Source organism: Falco cherrug, chromosome 8, assembly GCF_023634085.1.
Source record: "Falco cherrug isolate bFalChe1 chromosome 8, bFalChe1.pri, whole genome shotgun sequence".
NCBI classification, from domain to species: domain Eukaryota; kingdom Metazoa; phylum Chordata; class Aves; order Falconiformes; family Falconidae; genus Falco; species Falco cherrug.
The window spans coordinates 32,799,036-32,818,334 of NC_073704.1; the positions used below are offsets into that span (position 1 = coordinate 32,799,036).

At 40.7% G+C, this 19,299-nt stretch overlaps 1 protein-coding gene across 2 annotated transcripts in view; it reads right to left on the reverse strand.

The window, feature by feature from the left end:
* The window catches only part of OSBPL11 (oxysterol binding protein like 11), a 42,346-nt gene that overhangs the window by 20,568 nt on the left and 2,479 nt on the right, over positions 1 to 19,299 (reverse strand). For both annotated transcript variants that reach the window (XM_055717849.1, XM_055717848.1), the window contains exons 2-5: positions 4,886 to 4,954; positions 3,566 to 3,741; positions 2,707 to 2,786; positions 1,491 to 1,673 (exon numbers count right to left, since the gene is read on the reverse strand). In XM_055717849.1, the coding sequence (XP_055573824.1) occupies positions 1,491 to 1,673; positions 2,707 to 2,786; positions 3,566 to 3,741; positions 4,886 to 4,954 (508 nt within the window). The remainder of the gene's footprint in view (positions 1 to 1,490; positions 1,674 to 2,706; positions 2,787 to 3,565; positions 3,742 to 4,885; positions 4,955 to 19,299) is intronic.

Here is a 19,299-nt window from a genome sequence, read left to right on the forward strand (position 1 = left end):
TACAATGCTAAGAGAGCTACTAGCATGAATTCTCTAAATACTAATGCCATATTCTGTATTGCTGCTGTCTTCATGCAAGAGGTAGGAAAGCGACAATACTATTTAAGTTTACCATATGTTGTGATAAATTACTTAGTCATGTGGTACAACAATTACAAGTAAGAGGTAACCTGATGAATCAAAACTGAAAGCAACTACCTGTAAAGCTTCAGTTTTAAAACTGATTTGGAAGACAAGCTTCTCTTTCAAAAGATAAAGCAGATGAACCAGCTCATAAAATAAAAAGCTACAGGAAAGCCAGTTTGAGTTTTTCTGGGTACCTGACAGGACTTCATGTCTTTGCATTAGCACTATAGGAGACTTTACTGCTACTAGAGGATATAAACAGGATGGCAGCAGTTACCCTTTTGCAAGATGTCTGCAAGAATAGTCTGCTGTGGGCAGATTCATTCACAGATTCTATGGTCTAAAAAGGCAGTCACATTGTCTAGCCTACTGAATAATTATGCCAGAGCACTTGATTTCAATCAAGCAACAATGATGACAGCAGCATACCATACCAGGGGAAGTATTTTCAACATCTATCTATTACAGCTCCCTGCTGGTGATCTTACCCACAATGCTCAGCCACATGTTTTAAGGTTAATGATGCTCACAATACAGAGCACTCTTCTGTCCCAGTTCAGTTTCTAACTACTCATGCTTCCTAGATCCCTGTTTGCGCAAACACCCTCCATTAGACTTATTTTTGCCAAGAAATGTATCACACTACAGTAATTACACTGCTAACATTAAAATACTTGTTAACAAAGTAACGCAGGTTTGCAATTCAATACCAAATTTTGTTTCAGTATTAGCTTCAGATTTGCATGATATACTCTGTAAATATTCACAAGTTAAATCAACCAGTAATCAGTCCATTCTGTCAGTCAAGATAGAAAGGAGTTTTTTTTCCCAAAATACACTCTGAATGTGTAGTGAAGAAAAGCATGCTTCTGAAGTGCTCATTTTACTTTTTTTCAGTCACATCCATCCCTAGACAATTTGTTCGCATGAATTAGCGTACCAGAAAGTGGTATTAGTATCCTTAAATATCAGTCACTACCAACTTCTCCTTAGTCATAGGAGATACAAGTACAGGTTAGTCAGCTCTTCCATAGCTTGACATGGGATCATCGTATCATAGTATGTGATGTTCTGCTTCCTTAAGGATACTCTCTTGTCACCTGCAGTGCTACGGACTTGCAAGAATGAGAACATGCAAAGTTTACCTTGAGCATCAGCATATCATTGCAGAGTACAAAAGTCACAGAATATATACCACATACCTCTACAATTAGCCAAGACAAGTTATTTATCCTAACACTGCTATGCAGCAATAGCTTAGGACAGGCTATTGACAATATATCCAACAGCAGCAGGTTTCTCCATAATCCTACAAATAATAGGACAGCTCTTTCAAAAGATATGATAATTGAAGGCATACAAACCTCTCTAACATCTACAAGGTGATCTGGCTGCATAATAGGAACTCTTTTTCCAGTTGGCAATCTATGATGTCCAACATTGAAAAAGGAAACTGCATTTTGACTGGGTCTTCTTTGCACACCAGGCGAGTTGGCACTTCCTTGGGATGCAAGAGAGAAGCTGCGAGATTTCAGAGGAGGGTTGTTCTAGTGAATAAATAAGCATATTGAGAAACATTTACAATTAATTCCTTGTAACCTGCGAATATTCTAATTTGAAAGACACAGAACAGTTTAATTCTTAATTTTTTTATAGAGCAAGGACAGGTGACAAAGCCCTAATAATGTATTAGTAGCAACTGCTAAATAAATATTTTGCACTGTCTGCTGACTGTTCCCCCGTTTTATAGTCTAATTATGAACAATCTGTGAAATGAGATTGATCAATATGTATCACTTCTCTGACTTGAAAATTAGTCCTTGATCTGCAACAGTACAAGAAACTGACCCCTACCTGATCCTGCAAGGACAGAACCGACATTTAAGAGAGTGGGATTTCATTTAGAACTATTCATTAAACTTATCTCTTACAACAAAGCCAGCTACAAGATGTTGATCTTATCTTAAAAGCACAGGTTTATTCAGTTATCAGAATAGGCGCTGTGGTAATCAAGAGGTTCTATAAAATACACTATATTCACAACCACCACATGGTTAGCAAACAGAAGCAACAACCCTCAGATACAGTGTCGAGGACTTCTCAGACACGACAGTTCATCCTAAATTTATTTATGGGCTGTGGAATGGTTTTTAAATGGGAGTAAAGGCTAAAAAAAAAAAAAAAAAAAAGGTAAAGCTCCCAGAATGGAAGGGCTTCAATAACACTGAAGACCTATTTCCTCTTCCATTAAATAAAAAAAAGCAAAACCACTAGAAAACATTGGACTGATACGCTGATCTTTCAGCTCTGCCTCCTGCTCAGACACCAGCTCATCAGTACCTGCTAAGGAAGGGCCATTCTGCTCTCCAGAGGAAAATGGAATTCACTTTATTTCATTCCTAAAGCATATTTCTATTAGAAGTCAGCTACTGCTCAGAAAAATGTTTCTTGATATAGGTATGAAGACCAACCACACTGTCTTTTGTAGGATTTGTTTTAGATAACAGGATAGTTGTATTTGCAACTATTTCTACCCCCAGCCTCAATTATTTTTGCCCATGAAAACATGTCATGCAATACCTTTCCAATAGCTTCCGTGTGATGCTGCGTACATATCTGTAGCCTGCTAACCCAGTGCTGCCGTTCTTTAGCATCAGTAGCTAATAAAAGCAAACCAAAAGGATTATGGAAATTAAGACATTTCAAAGTATGGGCAAAAAAGACTGCTTAATTCTTTAAAATAGTCACAAGACTAACAATGCAAATTAAGGGTTTATTTAATATAAAACTTGTTCACCTGACCTGTAATTAACCATAACATTAAGTTCAACATAAATGGCATGTACTTTTTTTTTTTAAAATTTTGTAACACAAAAATAACTTAAACAATAACTCCCCTCACACATTTGAATCTAACAACATGACACATTATCCTGGAATAAAAGTATACTACCCTGAATTAGGAGATGACAGCAAGTGTTCAAGGGAAGTAGTACTAAAATAGATTAGCACAGATTTCTATAGCCTACAAAATCACGAGAATGGGCTTCTATAACCACCACAAGACGACTAACAAACACAACATTAGAAATAATGTGGTCTTCTGCATTCATCAACACAACACTACAATGATTTAAAAAACTTTAAATCGGTACCATTTAAAGATACTATACATGAAGATTAAACCCCATTGTACACATATAGGGTTCATGGTCTTCTGAAAGTCATCAAACCCAAAGAGCACAGAACTATCCATAAAGAAGGACAGTTTCTAACTGAAGAGTGGAATGAAAGTTTCACATATAAATCTCACTGCAGCAGTCTGCCAAACGAGTTCTCTTGCTTTGGCCACACAGCCAAGCCCAGCAGAGCAGCCACAGGTGAGAGCCAGGAGTGTCCTCTAGTGGAAAAATCCCCTGCCCAAGAACCCACGTCCTACCTCTTAGTTTATACTGCTCCCCGCTGGCAGCATTGACTGTAAAGGTATGAGAGTCTTCATCACTGGGTGAAATTACAGCTCCAGCTAGCTGCAGGGTACCCCTGGGCTTTAGATGTCGAGACTGCTCATTCACGAAGTACTCCAGCAGGCCAGCATCATTGTTTAAAACAAAAAACCTGCAACGATAACAAAGCAAATACACTATATAGAACCACCTCAGGAGGTTTTGTTTTGTTTTTTGGGGGGGATTTTTTTGTTGTGGTTTTTTGGGGGGGGTGAGGGGTGGGTGGGTTTGGGGGGGGGGGGGGCACTGGTATTGGGAGAACTCAAGACTTTCATTGTAAGTTGGCACAGATGGGGCTGGGACTTAAAATACCTGATACAGTACAAACCCCAATGATATGAATTATGTCCCCAACAAGACCACACAAAAATTAAGTTATTTGCAAATTTTTCTCAGAGACCAGGGACTGCACAACAGAACAGCATGCCCACAGAAAGGTGCTACTGCAGTATCTTGGGAATCAAAAGATTAAGCATGTATTAAGCCTTAGAGTTTCAGGATAAACTACATGAATTAAGGGTAAAACAGCCCCAGATACAAAACAGTCGAGAGATATAACTGTGAAAGAGAAGCAATTCCAGATGGAAAAAAGATAAAATGGATATTAAACTCTATTGAATAGTTGAAGCATAATGATAAGTGTATTGACACAAGTCACTGTATGACAGTGGCAGCACAGGAATTTGGCCAGTGTGGTATGCTAAAAACTTTTCTCTTCAATATTGATGTGGTTGTACTTCGCTGCTCTAGGAACAGCATCAAGCAGAAAGCCCGACCACAGAGTTTCACCTGTCAAAAAAAGCAAGTTATTCCAGGGGAGACAGACATCCTAGGGAACTAAAAGGGAAAAGCTTGCTTGAGTTTGAATTTTCAGTGAAGAAGTCTTAATATTTGTTTTAAAAAAAATTATAGCATGGTTTGGCATAAAGCTGAAAAATCAAAGACAATATTTTTAATGGAAAAGGAAAAAAAAAAACAACCAATGCTGCATGTGCTTTTTACACATACAAGAATAGTTGTAAGCCACCAAATGAGTTAACTGCTTCATACTTTCCATACATTTTTTCCCTTATTCATGTTTGAATATGAATACATCTACGCATTAGCTTAATCTGTATCAAGAAAAGCATTAAGACTCTTCCATAAAGTTTGCCTATTAGAAAAAGGGAAATTCAAGTACTAAAAAAACATCTGAAACACATTCATTTAGATGCTGCAAAGATCAACATTACTAAAAAGCACCGTAAAAGACTTACCGATATTGCCAACCAGTGACAAGATTGGTATATTTCATTAAGTAGCCATAAATATTTTCCATGTGATCACTATAAAAAAAAAAAAAAGAGAGAAAAGCAATTGGACAATATCAAACAAATTTTAGATCTTCCCAGCTTTTATCTTCATTCTTAGAAAAATTAATTATCACCTTCATTTTTAGAATAGCACTACCATTTTAATAAAGTTACCAACACTTAACAGATTTTCCAGCACTGTTTCTAAAATAATTTCATAAGACAGTTTAACCAGACTTACTGAACTCCAAATAATTTCAAGGTATAATTAGTTTCACCAGTACTTAAATTTTATTCAGCAGACACTTCTGGACACATTTGTACTGGTACCAGGTAATTAAAGCCTTAGCATCCACGCTTCTGTTTCCTGCTCCCTCTTCTAGGCAAGCTTTGTATTTTTGGACTCCTGAACAAAATTAACTTTCACGAGCTTATTAACAAAATGTTAATCATGGACACCAGCCAAAACCAGTCCCTAGGTGCTCCTGCACCCCTGTGGTTTTATTTATCCTTCATGCCCAAAACCTTTCCCAACTACACAGTCATGCTCTTGAACACGTTTTCTACAGAATACAACATGCAGGTGCAGGTCACATCAAGGTATTCCGAAATTTAAAACAGAAGCCAAAACATCTCCTCCTCTGGCCTGGGCAGGGAAATCGGGCAGTTTCTCTTTCCAAGCCTCAACTTGCAACATCCACCAAAAATGAGAACCCATCGCAGGCATTTAGCATGGAGGCTTAATGTCACTACAGGCAAAACACGTTACCCTCTTCTGAAAATCAATTGTCCTAAATAAGGCTTACAAGTCTCATGGCTACAAACAAAACATCTTAAAGCCACACTTTAAAGACCTACATTGTACTGTACATTCCCATAATTCTAGAAATGCCACCTCAATGCCCTCACCTCTTACAGCAGTGCATAGTCCTACATAGAAGAACACTGTCCTGACAGACAATTTGGGTCCAGCACGAGCAAGAAGTTCCTATCATTCCAACGAAGAACTGAAGCAATGACCCATATTATCAGACACTACTTGCTTTTAAAAAGAAACTCAGATTCAAGCCATCTTATTTAATTTTAAATTAAAATTTCTGTAGCTTGTAGTATGTGTTAAGATTAAATGAAGATTATTCAGAGACCATTGGAGCAGCAGCCTGTCTTGGTCATTAAGAGGTCAAAGTAGCCCCACAGAAGCAAAAGTGGAAAGGTGGGGGGAAAAAAGGACTACTACAGCCAAGGGATCATCTCCATTAGAGCATTTCGGCTGTAAACAGTCAGACCAGGTACTGGGGTAAATTTCAAATAACAGCTGAAGCTGCTCTCTACGTCTCATTTATAGATAGCATCAGTATCACCAAATTAATTAGATACCTGACAATTCAGTAAATATAATGTTACACTAAGTTTCATCCTGAAGGAAGCTATTTAGGATGACATTAATGAAGATAACCTCAGAGTAGATCACTGCCATATGAATCAATACCGTATCACCATCATTCAGTAATACTATTGAAAGAAGAGATGCAAGAATGCACATTTTTGAAGAAAAAAATGAGTTGCTGATTTTTAATGTTACATTTAAAAACAAAAATATGTGTTCTAGATATTACTGCAGCAATCAGTATTGTGGTAATATCCTGCAATGGAGAGCAGTCAGCACAACTATCTAGGAATTTAATTTCTAATAGCTCATTAAGAGGCACTACAGATAAAAATAAACTCAAGGAGAGCAGAGGGTATTCAGGCTATCATATATTTAAAAATGTAAAAAATGCTAAAAGGGACAAAACCCAACTCATCCTCTGCAGACGCCTCTCATTTGTTATTATTGGCATACAAGGGAAGTACAGTTTAGACCTGCTCGCTGTCTTAATTTAGCTGAAAATTATGAGATTGTATGGTCATTAAAATGCATGAGTTTGGGTTTTAGTAGTCTGAAAATTGTCCCTAGTCACAGCTAATGTTTTTTCAGTTTTAGCAAATGCAAGCATCGCCCTTGCTTTTCAGTCAGACACCGTACAGAGCCCTGCACACTCAGGCTACAGCTGCTGCACTCTCCCATTAACTAACCTGCCTAAGTCACAGGTGTGTTTAATAGAACCCAAGGAAAAAGTCAGCAAAGTAACTCCAGACTGCAATGAATACAGCAGGACTACATGTATGGCCTACGGAGGTCCGTTCATCTGACAAGGGTAAATTAAACAGTCTTTGATTAAAATCATTTGACAACTTCTTTTGAGCATGACAGATGAGATAGCTGACTTTGTTAGTCTTCCGAAAAAAAGAAGTCACCATAGAAGGGAGTGCAGCCCTTCAGTGATGTACTTCAACATCAGATGAGCACTTGACTACATTTTGCCTTCACTCACATGTTCCTCCCCACTTGGATTTTCACCTTGACCAAACCCAAACTTCTCCAAATGCTTCTTGCTCAATAACTCCTATCTCTAGCCTCAGCAGTCCCAAAAGTTGATGGTTTAACTTAAAAACTTTGAAAATAGCTCCCCACACACCTCCCAAAGAAGTCCGAGAATGACTGAGGACAAGCCAGACTATCACCTCCAGCACTGTGGACACTGCTGATCTGGAAGGAGCATGCTGCACCAAACGAACAAGGTTAAATACACCAACCAGCTGTGTTTCCGAATCCCTAACTTTGCATGCAGGAGGTCGCCAAACCCCACAGCTCAAACAAAAGAGCTGCAACTATGTCCAAGGTAACGCTCAGAAGTACCTTTAGCAGGTATCTCCCACTCACGAGCAAAAAGACCTCATCTGCCTGCACAAGATCATAGAAATGTACTAAGCCAGGGGTCCTCAAACTACGACCCACGGGCCTGGGGTTGCGGGGGGGGGGGGGAAACCAAGCAGCCGCAGCTGAATTCCTACCACTTAATTCCTACCACTTCATCTGCGCGCCGGCCCCCTGTTTAAAAAGTTTGAGGACCCCTGAACTAAGCACTGACGGCCAAACCTCAGCATAGAAGAGCCCAACAAGCAGCAGCGGCAGCCGGTGCCGATCCCAAGACACAGGACAGTCAGCTGCAGGGTGCATTCCTTACGGACTGACCTTTGCAACACGGGAGGAACATAACGTGCCAGGGATGAGAGACTGAGCTGTGCCTTGCTTGCTGGGAGACCACAGAATGTTAGATGAGCCAAAGTCCAAAGAGATGGAACAGAGGTCCCTGCTAAATGAGCCGCCTCTTGGACAATATTGATTAACCTATTTTCCTCCTTAATTGCGTTCACACTTTTCCTCCTTAATTGCGTTCACACATCTCCAACAGAACTGCACAAACCCAAAAGACCATGTTTAGGTTTTGCCCTGCCAAATGCTGGGCAAAGTTTTAGTGCCTATGCAAGTAATGGATTAGCCTGCCTGAAGGGTATGAAAAACTTGGGTTGCTATTTAAAACATTTCCCTTGACAATATAAGGGCCTAGAGGCAAACAAATAAGCAAATAAAAGAGTAAAAGCACAGACCTTAGAGGCACTAATCATATTCTTCCAGAACCACGTGGCCAGGGAATTTTCAACATTTGAACTAAGGTTTATCTTTAAGTAATGATTTATACACTAAAAAAAAAAGATTTAAATCCAGCCTGCAAATTGCAGTTCACAAAGGTAGATCCTGTAACTGTACAAAGACCCATTACAGAACTATGGTTAACCTCCTAATCTTCTGGGTAAGTGCTAGTACTTTCCTATGAATACAGAAAAACACTCCCAGTATTATTTACGAACAACAAAGGCATGGAATTACAACTAGAGCATTTTTTCAATTATTTTAAGATTGGTGCCACCACAGCAGGAGTTAAACCGAAATATCTGTTGCTGCTAAAGCAGCATTGTTAGGCAGTTAACACCTAAAAAAATTTTTTTTAAAAATCACAACACAAAACCCCAGTAATAGTTCACTAGTACAGAATTAACAGCAAAGCTCTTCAGAGTGCTGCAGAAAGCTTTTAAGATAGTAGACTTTGAGAACAAGAGGTTGAGGAGGTTCAGGCACTGGCTCTGCTCACAGATAACCACAATTAGTAAAATGTAAGATCTTCCTTAAAGCCGTTACTAGCATTGCTTCTAACGAAACAACAGTAAAACCTGTTTTGAAGTCATCTGTGTACTTCAGAAGCCTCTACAGTTCCCCACATTGGGGTTTCTGACTTCTAGAAAACAGATTTCAGAAGTAACTTTGACACAAAACACACTGAGCAACTTATCTCAACACTGACAGTGAGGCCTGGCTGTGCTGGGATGCTTCCCAACTTTTAAGAATACCTTTGCAATCATGCTGCTGCCTACGTGCATGCACATGTACCTATGGGGACCTGTATCTTTGCATAGCCAAGATGCTTTGTTGCTGTTCAAAATGCTCACAGTCTCAGATTGTCAAAGGAACAGCAACAATGAGTCAACAACCCCTAAAGTCCGTATTTCTGTAGAAATTCTCATATCCTTCTGTCAAAGGACAAAAAAAAAAAAGTGTTGCAACAGACCTGTCAGCCTTAAAGATGTACAAAAAAAAAATATTAAGTTTTGCTGAACTCTTTTAAGTGAGGATACTGTACAAATCACAATCCAGGAAAAAATTATGCAGGAACTTGTGGTACAACATCTGGACTCCAGCCCAGCACATATACCACTCCCCAAAATCTCGTTACTCTTTTCCAAAGGCAGAACACCACTGAACCTGACTGCCCATTTATCACACTTTTTTAGTTTATAAATATTGAGATGGACTGAAATTGTCCTGTAAGCAAATGATTGAAGTCTATGAAAAGTTACAAATCAGCTCATATTCTTTCCAGAAAACTATCCCTCCCCAATTTCAAAGATGTTTACCACAAGCCAGATTTCTCCATGTGTAAGTGCTAAATACAATAGGAATAAAACAGTCACAAAGGATTATTGTTAGTTTATTTATCCTTTTCTAGTATGCCTCTTAAGCTGCAGCAGCTGTTAGTGCCTTGCAGGGTGGTCTCCTGTCCTGGAGGACGAGTAAGACAGTGATAGTCAGGCCAGATTTCCCCTGTATCCTGTTTACATGTGCAGCATCCCAAGTCTTGAACACAGATGCTGAGGAACAGTAGTCTCAGAATGACGTCTTTCAGGAGCTTCGGCCAAGACACCCATGCTCACACCTGACAAGTGCTGGGCCAACATTTTCTCCAAGAAACACCAGCACAGAAGTCCTCCCCACCCTTTTTGCATACCCCTTACGGTGCAGTTCTCCCCAAAAAACGCATACAAAACAAATCACCCCTAGCAGTGGCACAAAATTACACCTATCTGGGATGTGATGACAGAAAACTTCTAAGACTGCCCTTCTGATGACTTGAATTTTTCTGGGACCCAGACAGCACCGCGTGGGATACTTTGGGCAGCCAGGTCTCTGAAGACCCAACAGCTGTTTGAAGAGCAAATGCAGCGGCCAAAGGTTTCCCCACGGACTCACATAAGGCCTGACTTCAAGCAGCAGCTGTGTACATGTTGTTTTGCTTCCAGCAGGAAGGACGACCAGGGGCCTGGAGCCCATGCAGATGTCAGGGAGGGCTCCTGAAGGGAGATCCAGCCTCCGTAGCTGCCACCACCGCCGTTATGACAAGTGCCTTCAGGCCCTGGCCAAGGGAAGAGGCTCCCTCCTAGTGAGCTCACAGCAAGATGCAAAAACCAGGTGAAAGAGACTGTCTTCAGATTAAAAGCTAGAAAAGCATAAAGAAAAGGAAAGGAAGAAAGACATCAGGATTGTAACAGTGCAAATCAAAGAGCGGTTTGAAAAAAGCAGTAACCGCTTTCACTGAACTTGTTCATCTCTCTGTCCACAGGCTCGCTGTTGGCAATAGCTTGCTTTTTCCTCAGTGACCACTGCAAAGTGCTTATCTACACCACACTGATTCCCCTTTTTGTTACACGGAGGGGAAGGGCGAGGGAGAAGAGAAAGAGAAAAAAAAACCCACACAACAGCCCTGTGTCAGCAACAGAACTTCTGCAACTACAAAGATCACTTACTCTTCAAGAAACCAGTCCCATAGCTCACTGATGCAAGAGCAGACTCCCCAGGACACCCAACAAGGTGAGGCACAAGCCTCTGATGCAGGCACTCTGTAAGCGACAATGAATTGGCTCTCCTTTTCCAAATGGCTTTTGGAAGAAAGAGCAAACTAACCTTGCTGTGCAGTTCACCAACAGTGCCTTATAGTCAACCAAAAAGCAGCAGCAAAGCTCCTGTTCTTTCAGCTCATGGTTTCTAAACTTATAATTGAACAGTCAAACACAACAATTACAAGGAATAAAGGTCAAATATGACAAGAACATTGGCAGTAGACCTTGGGGATGCTTCAGAATACCACTTGGCCACAAGCATGCTAGTGACACACATCCTCTTTATATATATGCACCCTTCTTTTAAGGTACTCCTGTAAACCCCTGGGAGCACTGACATGCACTGGAAGAGAAGTGCAAGCTTGCCACAAAGAAAGCGTGTGGCAGAGCTGAAATAAGTTGTCCATGAGCCCAGCTGGATGCAGCCCAGGCTTCCCATCCCAGAGATGAGGGGCTCTGCCACCACCCAGCCTGCCCAGCCCCTGCTACCAACGCAGCAGTTGCATTTGCGTCTGAATTTTCTAACACTAGTTCTCAAAGGGAACAATAAATCAAACTTACAGGGTTTTTTTTTAAACCATCCTAATTAAACTTGCATTCAATTCTCCTCCTTTGTGTATTAATGCCACAGGTCAATTATACACAAATGAAACTTTTTACTGGGTAGCAACAGGGAAAAAAGGAGACAGAGAATATTTAATCAATAAGTAGCAAAACACAGCTCTCACTGGACCACTGTAAAGCCGATTATTTAACTGCTTTATCATTTAGAGAGCTCCTTAACTCTCAAAATACATCTGCCTGGAAAAAAAACTGCAGCAAGTTTCAGCAAAGCAATTTCTCTTGCACGTACATGAACAGCTCAAGTCAGCAAGAACTCCACTCACATACAATTTATTTGCGGACTTGCGTCAGCACAGCACAACTGACACTGTACTCAAGAGTTAGTAGCCAACCCTGCAGATTTTTCTGCAATAACTACTATTCAAGCTATTGCTGGGAAAATAACTGTCAATTTAGCCAACATTTTAGGGTTGGAGAGTACAAAAAAAACAGGCAGCTCAGAAGGTCTAAACTCTCCACTTGATACCTCTGGAGAATGATTGTTGCCTGCAGCTTTGCTACCATTTATGTCACCAGTTTACATTAGCCCACCATAACGCATGGCTTCACATACTACTGTTAACAAAACTTAAAACTTTCCCTTGAAGTCTAATTTCAGAAAGTTCCAACAGTCAAGTTAAAGCAACCCTGCTCAGCAAACAGTACTGGCATAACATAAGCAAGGCAAACACACCGATGGGTAAGCATCTTTGCAGTTTTGGACTATTTGCTACCTACACCACCTCAGAAAGCAGCGGACCCTGGTAAGCACTATTCACAGAAATTGGTGGAGCAAACCTCCACATTGTTTAGTTACTCTGAGCACAGTCCAGTGTGGTGTAGCTTACTACACATTGCAGCCCAAGGCATTTTGGTCTGTTTCTAGTCTAGTAGCTCTTATCCCTATTAAAAATGCATAGATATGCCCTTCCAGTTTTAAGATGTATTTGTAATTATGACTTTTAAAAGATTATACTGACAATTACACATTGTCATCCTGGGCTTTGCAGCAATAAAACACTGACTGTTAAATGTAATACACCAGTAAGGTAAATACACTCCAGGTAAGCACTTTGCCTTTTTAATAGTTCTGAACCACTTATTGAAACATATCAGATTAAATAGAGAGGATAATTATTACCACCCTCCAAGCAAGCAAGCAAAACCACGCTTAATCCACTATGTTATCTAAATATCAAGAAGGGCCATAAGCCTGGGCTACAACACAGGCAAAAAACTACATGGATCACCAACTCAAGAAGCAACAGCCAACAGTCTGAAGTCTAACTAGCAACCAGTTAGAAGCAGTCTATTTCAGGGTTCAAAACCGCTAAATGCCTCCAAGCTGTCCAACGGACCAGCAGATACTCTGTGCAACCCCTCAGGCGAGAGCAGAGCGAGAGGAGCAGTCAGGACGCAGGAGGGTGGGCTGCCTTTCTGGGGGATCCTGACAGTCCAGAGGAACAGGCTGAATAAGACCACCTGACCTACGACAAAAGCAATGCAAAGCCTTGCACCTGGGATGGACTAACCCATGGATCAGTGCAAGCTTGGTGTGTCACGCCAGACAAGAAAAATCTGAGGGACCTGGGTCTGGTCAGCCTCCTTCAGAAGCAGGGAAAGCCTAACAGAAATCTCACTGCTGTCCTCCCTACATATGGGGAAGATTGAGACAGGTCCTTTTCAGAGAGCTACAGCAGAAGGGCAAGCGGCAACAGTTGTAGCAAAAAAGACTCCTTGTTCGACACAAGGGAAAAAAAGTCTTCACAATGGTGGGGGGTAAGCCCTGGGCCAGGAGGCCAGAGAGGCTGTGGCATCCCCATCCTTGGAGATGCCCGAAACTCAGCCAGGGGCCCCGAATGACCTCTTCGACTTTGACACGGGCCCTGCTTTCAGCAGGATGGCTGGACCAGGATTTCCCAGAGGTCCCTTCCAACCCAAACTATTCTACAATTCTTAGATATAGAGAAATCAAAAATATTCCTACATTAAAACTGAGGCATAAGGTACTCAGAAGGTTTAAACTCTAATTAAGAAAATACAAGTGTTAACTTAACCACCTATGATTATGACAATATAAAAAGAGCAGGACTACTTTCTTCTTCAGTGCTTTAAGTGAACAGTGATTCCCAGACAAGGAACTATTCAAAACCGCTCCTTTTCATTGTGCAATGAGCACCAGGTATTATTCATTTTGCACTCATGTGCTAATAAAGAGTTTCCTTATGGTTTTCTTCTCTTGTGCTTATCATCAACATTTATGAAGGAGTCATGTACCGAACAATAAAAGGACAAGAATGTTATCATCCCATTTTACATATAGGGAATTGAGGTGCAATGAATTTTCAGCCTCTCAAAATTTGAGATAGATGTGGTCCAATTTTCATTTGATTCATACATTCAAATCACAGCTTCTGCTGATTTCAGCTGCAGCTGTGACCCTGCAAAAGTTTTGCAAAAATCGGAGCCAACTGTTTCAGACTACGCCTCTGAGAAAAAGAGGAACACAATGTTAGTGATTAAAGGGGAAAACCAGTTTAAACAATACGACTATTACCACAGAGGAAATCAGAGGCGGGGTCAGAAACCAGCTCCTTAATAGAGCATCCTGCTGCAGCTCTGCCCAGCAGATCTCATGCTTTCTTTTACATCTCCACTGCTAGGAATGAAACTGACTTCTCCACACAAAGTGGTCTCCTCAGTAAACTGATCTGTCAATGCCTAAACATTAATCAAGATTTTAAAGTTTGCCAGCTTCATTGAAGACTCAGGAATTTACACCTGGAAGGAAAAAGAAAAAATACATACCCATAGCAAAAAGCCTTCCCCTGACACTGACATTCTGGCTCCAGGGCAGGTTGTCAGATGTAAGGTTGTCACCTTAACACACCCAAAGAAACAGCGTTTCTCCCACCCCACTTCATCCTGCCCTCCTCTCCCACTTCAGCATTAGACACAGAGTACAGAAAATCTGAAATGGTACAAGCTTTGCAAGCATCCTAAAAAGAAAGTTGTCCAGCAACATTACCAGCAGGCTGCAATCACCTACAAGAATTCATCAGCATTGGCAAGTGATCAGAGTGCACGTCAAGGAAACTTCTTTAAGTAAACAGGGGTCCTTGCACACATGCCTTAAATTCCATGGTACAGTAAGTACAGCACAAGAACCTACCTAGGATAACCTAACAGCAGCAGCTGGCACTTTCTGCTTCTGCATTAAGCAATGTGATTAGGTCAGACACATACAGTTTGTTTTTCATCCTCTCTCTTGAGAGAGAAAGTGTGGGGCAGAACAGGATGTTAATGTTGTAGGCAATTTTAATTAACTTGCTGCTACATATTTATATTTGAAAAGGTGAAGCTGAAAACCACCCTTTGCACTTAATGAAGGATAGACAGTTGTAATGGCCATTAACCCCTATAGAGATCTATTCCACGGAAAATACAAATTATTTGTTATTTAAAGCCATTCAGAGTTTGTGCTTTTTCAGTTTAGCTTAACTTGAACTCCAAATGAATATCCCAGTACCGAACATGTGTACCCTGTGATGCCAGAACCAACTCCCCTATTTGTCACCCCTGCCCTAGCGAGTTTTACGGCCTGCCCACTCAACACCGGGATGCTCTGAGAAGCGAGAGAGGGACAGGGCTCGACAGCCGCTCCCTGAGGAGCCACAGGGCTGGAGAAGGGAACCCAGACCGTGCTGACCTGGTCCAGGAACTGGGTTCGGGTTCCCCACTAGAACATCAGCCACCATGAAGCTCCTGTTAAAATTACCCAAACCTGTTTCCCCAGGTTAAACTTATTACCCCACACACAGAGATTTACTTCTTAATTTACAACCCATCTGAGCTTCCATCTGCTCCAACCCCATTCTTCCAGGCCGTAAATTCATGTGTGAACATGAATGGCTCACCTGCATTTTGAGAAGCACTTGGAGCTTTGGCAGCTGGTAAAATAGGCTTGATAAAAGATGACCTTAATATTTTAATAACACAGAATGGATCCTGAGGTGGATATAACCAGCTGACCATTTTAAATATGGGCTTCTCATCTATTCTAATGAGCAAATCACATGAAGGGCAGCATTTCAATTTGGCGTTATGAATATGGTATATTCTTTAAGCAAAGTTTCAAATGAGGATAAAGAAATTCAGGCACCAGGTTTTTCAGCTGTTTCCTTCCAGCACAGCAAACAAACATGACAGTAGTCCTAATCAGATTTTTAATAATAAAAAGGAACAGAACACATGAAATTCCAAAAATAAATTCTGAATTTCACAGCAGCCACTCAAGAGACTCTTCTTTTTAGCACCCAGTTCATCACACCTCAAAAGGCCCCCAACAAGCCAGAAAGTGAGCAGTTGGAGCTTTTTGAAGGCCACGCAGTGGTGAGGTATCTACACAGGTCACCAGAAACAGAAGGAAGACCAAGGCTCACTCAGACACAGGCTTGACAGCAGAGCTGGCAGCAGAAGTGTCACGGCAGGGCCAGCAGAAACCCCACCCCACTGGTGGCCAGTGCCTCGATGTCACAGTGCCGGCAGGTTCTTCCAACAGCAGGACACCGAGGAAGCAGGGTGGGCTGTAAGAGCAAAGCAGATGCAGGAGCAGCCCTTGCCAAACCTCCCAGGTAATGCCACAAAATGACAGCCTCTCTCCCCCTCCACCACTGTGCACAACAAGGGGGTTACAGTTATTGATGACAGCAAATATACAAGAATTCCACATAGGATCCCAAAGAACTTTGTTGTAAGCAGTGCACGAAGAAACGAGGGAGACCGGTAATTAGAAGGAAGTACTAGGAGTACCAACATATTAGAGACAACTGTCCTAGGAGGACACTAACATTTACATCAAGCTTTAGGTTTCTTTTTGTCTTATCAAGTGATAGGGACTTTTAACTTAAATTCTGGCCTGCTCCCAGGAGGCCAGAGTTAATTAGGTCAGCTAACACACTCTATTGCAGCCTATGCAACAATTCAATGCTTATATTAATACTGTGATGAGAAATGTTAAGTCAGAGACAAGAATGGAGGACCAGCAAGGGAGAAGTTCACAGCATGAAGCGTTGTTGAACACTGGGATGCCTTTACCTCCTATATCTGTTTCTACCAAGCTGGTTTCAGCTTTAGAGGCCAAACAGATAAAATTTTATCCTCCCAAGATCAAACACTCTTGGAACATGACTAGAAATGCATAGAAACTAGAAAGGCTCTATATATTTTCTTGCAACTAAGAATGACATGAACACCTCCCTCAGTAAAAAGGATTCTTATCAACATCCGCTCAAGAAGATTGTATCAGTTTCAAGACAATCCCATTTATTACTAATTAGATCATTTTTGCAAGACAGTGTAAATAAAAATCATTAACTCTTCCACAGCCTACCGCAGTCTCACAGGTTTTGCTTCCACATGTCTGAAGTGCAAAGGACTGTCAGTCACCCTCCAAGTTAAGTGGGATCCAACTCATAAAAAAGCATTCCCTTTAAAATACATTCACGAAGAAAAGTTCATGATCATCTTGAAACACAGAATTAAAACATATTCATGTGTTTCAGCTACAAGCTCTTCTGTTACCTGCTGACCTGCTCAAACAGACGAGACTGAATTCAAGTCAGTAATTGTTTACTCCCTTTTTCCACCATTTATGAAGACTGCTTACATAGTATCCACTGTGAAATAAGCAAAGCCCTTAGAAGACTAGCAACTATTTCATTTGCTTAAAGTTTTGTATCCTTTTGCATTGGATACCAAAATGTTACCATGTTACTCTCTTTGCCAAAACCCTCTCTCCACTGTTTGTTTGCATTTCTGTTTGTTTACTCTCTGCACCTCTTACTCCAGCCCAAAGTCACCTGGAGTAGTTCTACAAAAGAATCTGCCTTAAGCTGATAACCTAATGACAAGCAGAAGCCACACAACATGAGGAACCCTGTTACCTGCCATTGCTACCTCTTGCAAAAAAAAAAAAATTAAACAAGTAATATTAGTCCAGCAAGTTAACTCTTTTCCTTGGAACCTACTTTCATCCATGTTTTTCCTGTACTAACAAACATGAATGACCCTGCAGCATTTAAGTAAACTTGCAGGAACAGCTAACTAAAGTTAACTTGCTTCCTTTAAAAAAGGAGCAAACAACACAATCTGTAGCATTTTATAAATATATATGGCTAAATCTACAGTGAGCAGATGCTGAAACCATTGCAGAAATAGAGAACAAGGGCAGCTAGCCGCAAAAATATATGCAGAACTGAAAAGCAAATCAGTTTCAAAATGTAACTTGCAAGCTTAAAATCAGCAATCACTTGGGAAATTCATAAACATTTTTCATGTATTTCTACCGGCAAGGGAAGAAATGCTGGGAATTGGTTTACGTACTTGAGAGCAGAACCCTAAGAAAAACGTAAGAGGATGGCACATTAGCATGTCTCCAACTGGGAAAGACAATCTTGTGTCTCTAGTCAACCACAATGCTTTAAACTTTTAATTTTGTAGATAAATGAGAACCAGTAATTGCAAGTCACTTCTCAAAATTATCTGAGAGCCCCTCAAGCCAGGCTGAAAGAACTTGTTATGCTTCTCCTTAACAGCTCTCTATTTAGCTCATAGACAGAGATTCTGCTTTCTGGCTGTTAAATTTTTATGTTATTTGAACGACTACAACCCACATGTTACAGAAGTACCTGCCCAGGCTGTCTCCCTCCTCCCATTGCTTTGAAACTAATCTGTTTATTTAACCTAGAGCAAGGCAAAAACCAAATGAAGATGGTCAAATGCAAAAGCAGAATTGCTGAACGCAAATAATTCTTCATATGGGCAATGCTACACTTACTTCCCAGCTTGGTTACTGCTGAAAATAAAGAATGTGTTTAGAAAACATTATAATATTGAATTACTTTACCAAGTAATCTTTTAAAAATTTGAAGTCATTTGGAAGTCTCACCTCATGGTAACTGCTTCTCTAAATGAAAATAGGCATAAATAGTTTAGTGTGCCTTTTAGGCTCTTTCTATCTACTTAATAGCAAGTTAGCATTCACACTATTGCTGACCCCAGACAGGAAAATGCAGCCAAGGGTTGGTTGCTCTGATCATATACACAAAAGTGAACAACATCATTTCCTGTTAGATGTCTAGAAGAGCAGTTTCTCAAGAACTCTTAACTTCTATTAAGAAAAACAAAAAACAAAAAACAACACGCATCTTCCTGCCCTCTGAAGAAACCGAGCCTTTACAAACTTCAAAGGAGGCACTGCTGTAGCGGCTGCCTAAACTCACCATACACCAGATACAAGCAGAAAGTCTGCAAAGAGTTTCAGCTGTATCTTGACATCATCTGAAGTGTCTGGCAGCCTCTGGCTGTCGCTTCTCCACTATGATAAATGTTTGGTCTAACTATCACAGCTATTTTAAAATCTCCCTGTTATTCCCCTACAAAAATATAAAATTAGACTTTCTGCTTCATTTTTTATTTTCTAGGCATGCACTTTACCCCAAGGACGTGTGAATTTCCACATCTCTGAGAGATTCAGTTTTCATTATTTCAGGTTCCAGCAGTGCTAGAGATTTCATATTTTCTTCTCCCATAGTCATAATTCCCCATTTGGAGCATTAAAGTATCAAGTACCTGTTGTCCCATTTGCCTGACAACTACGC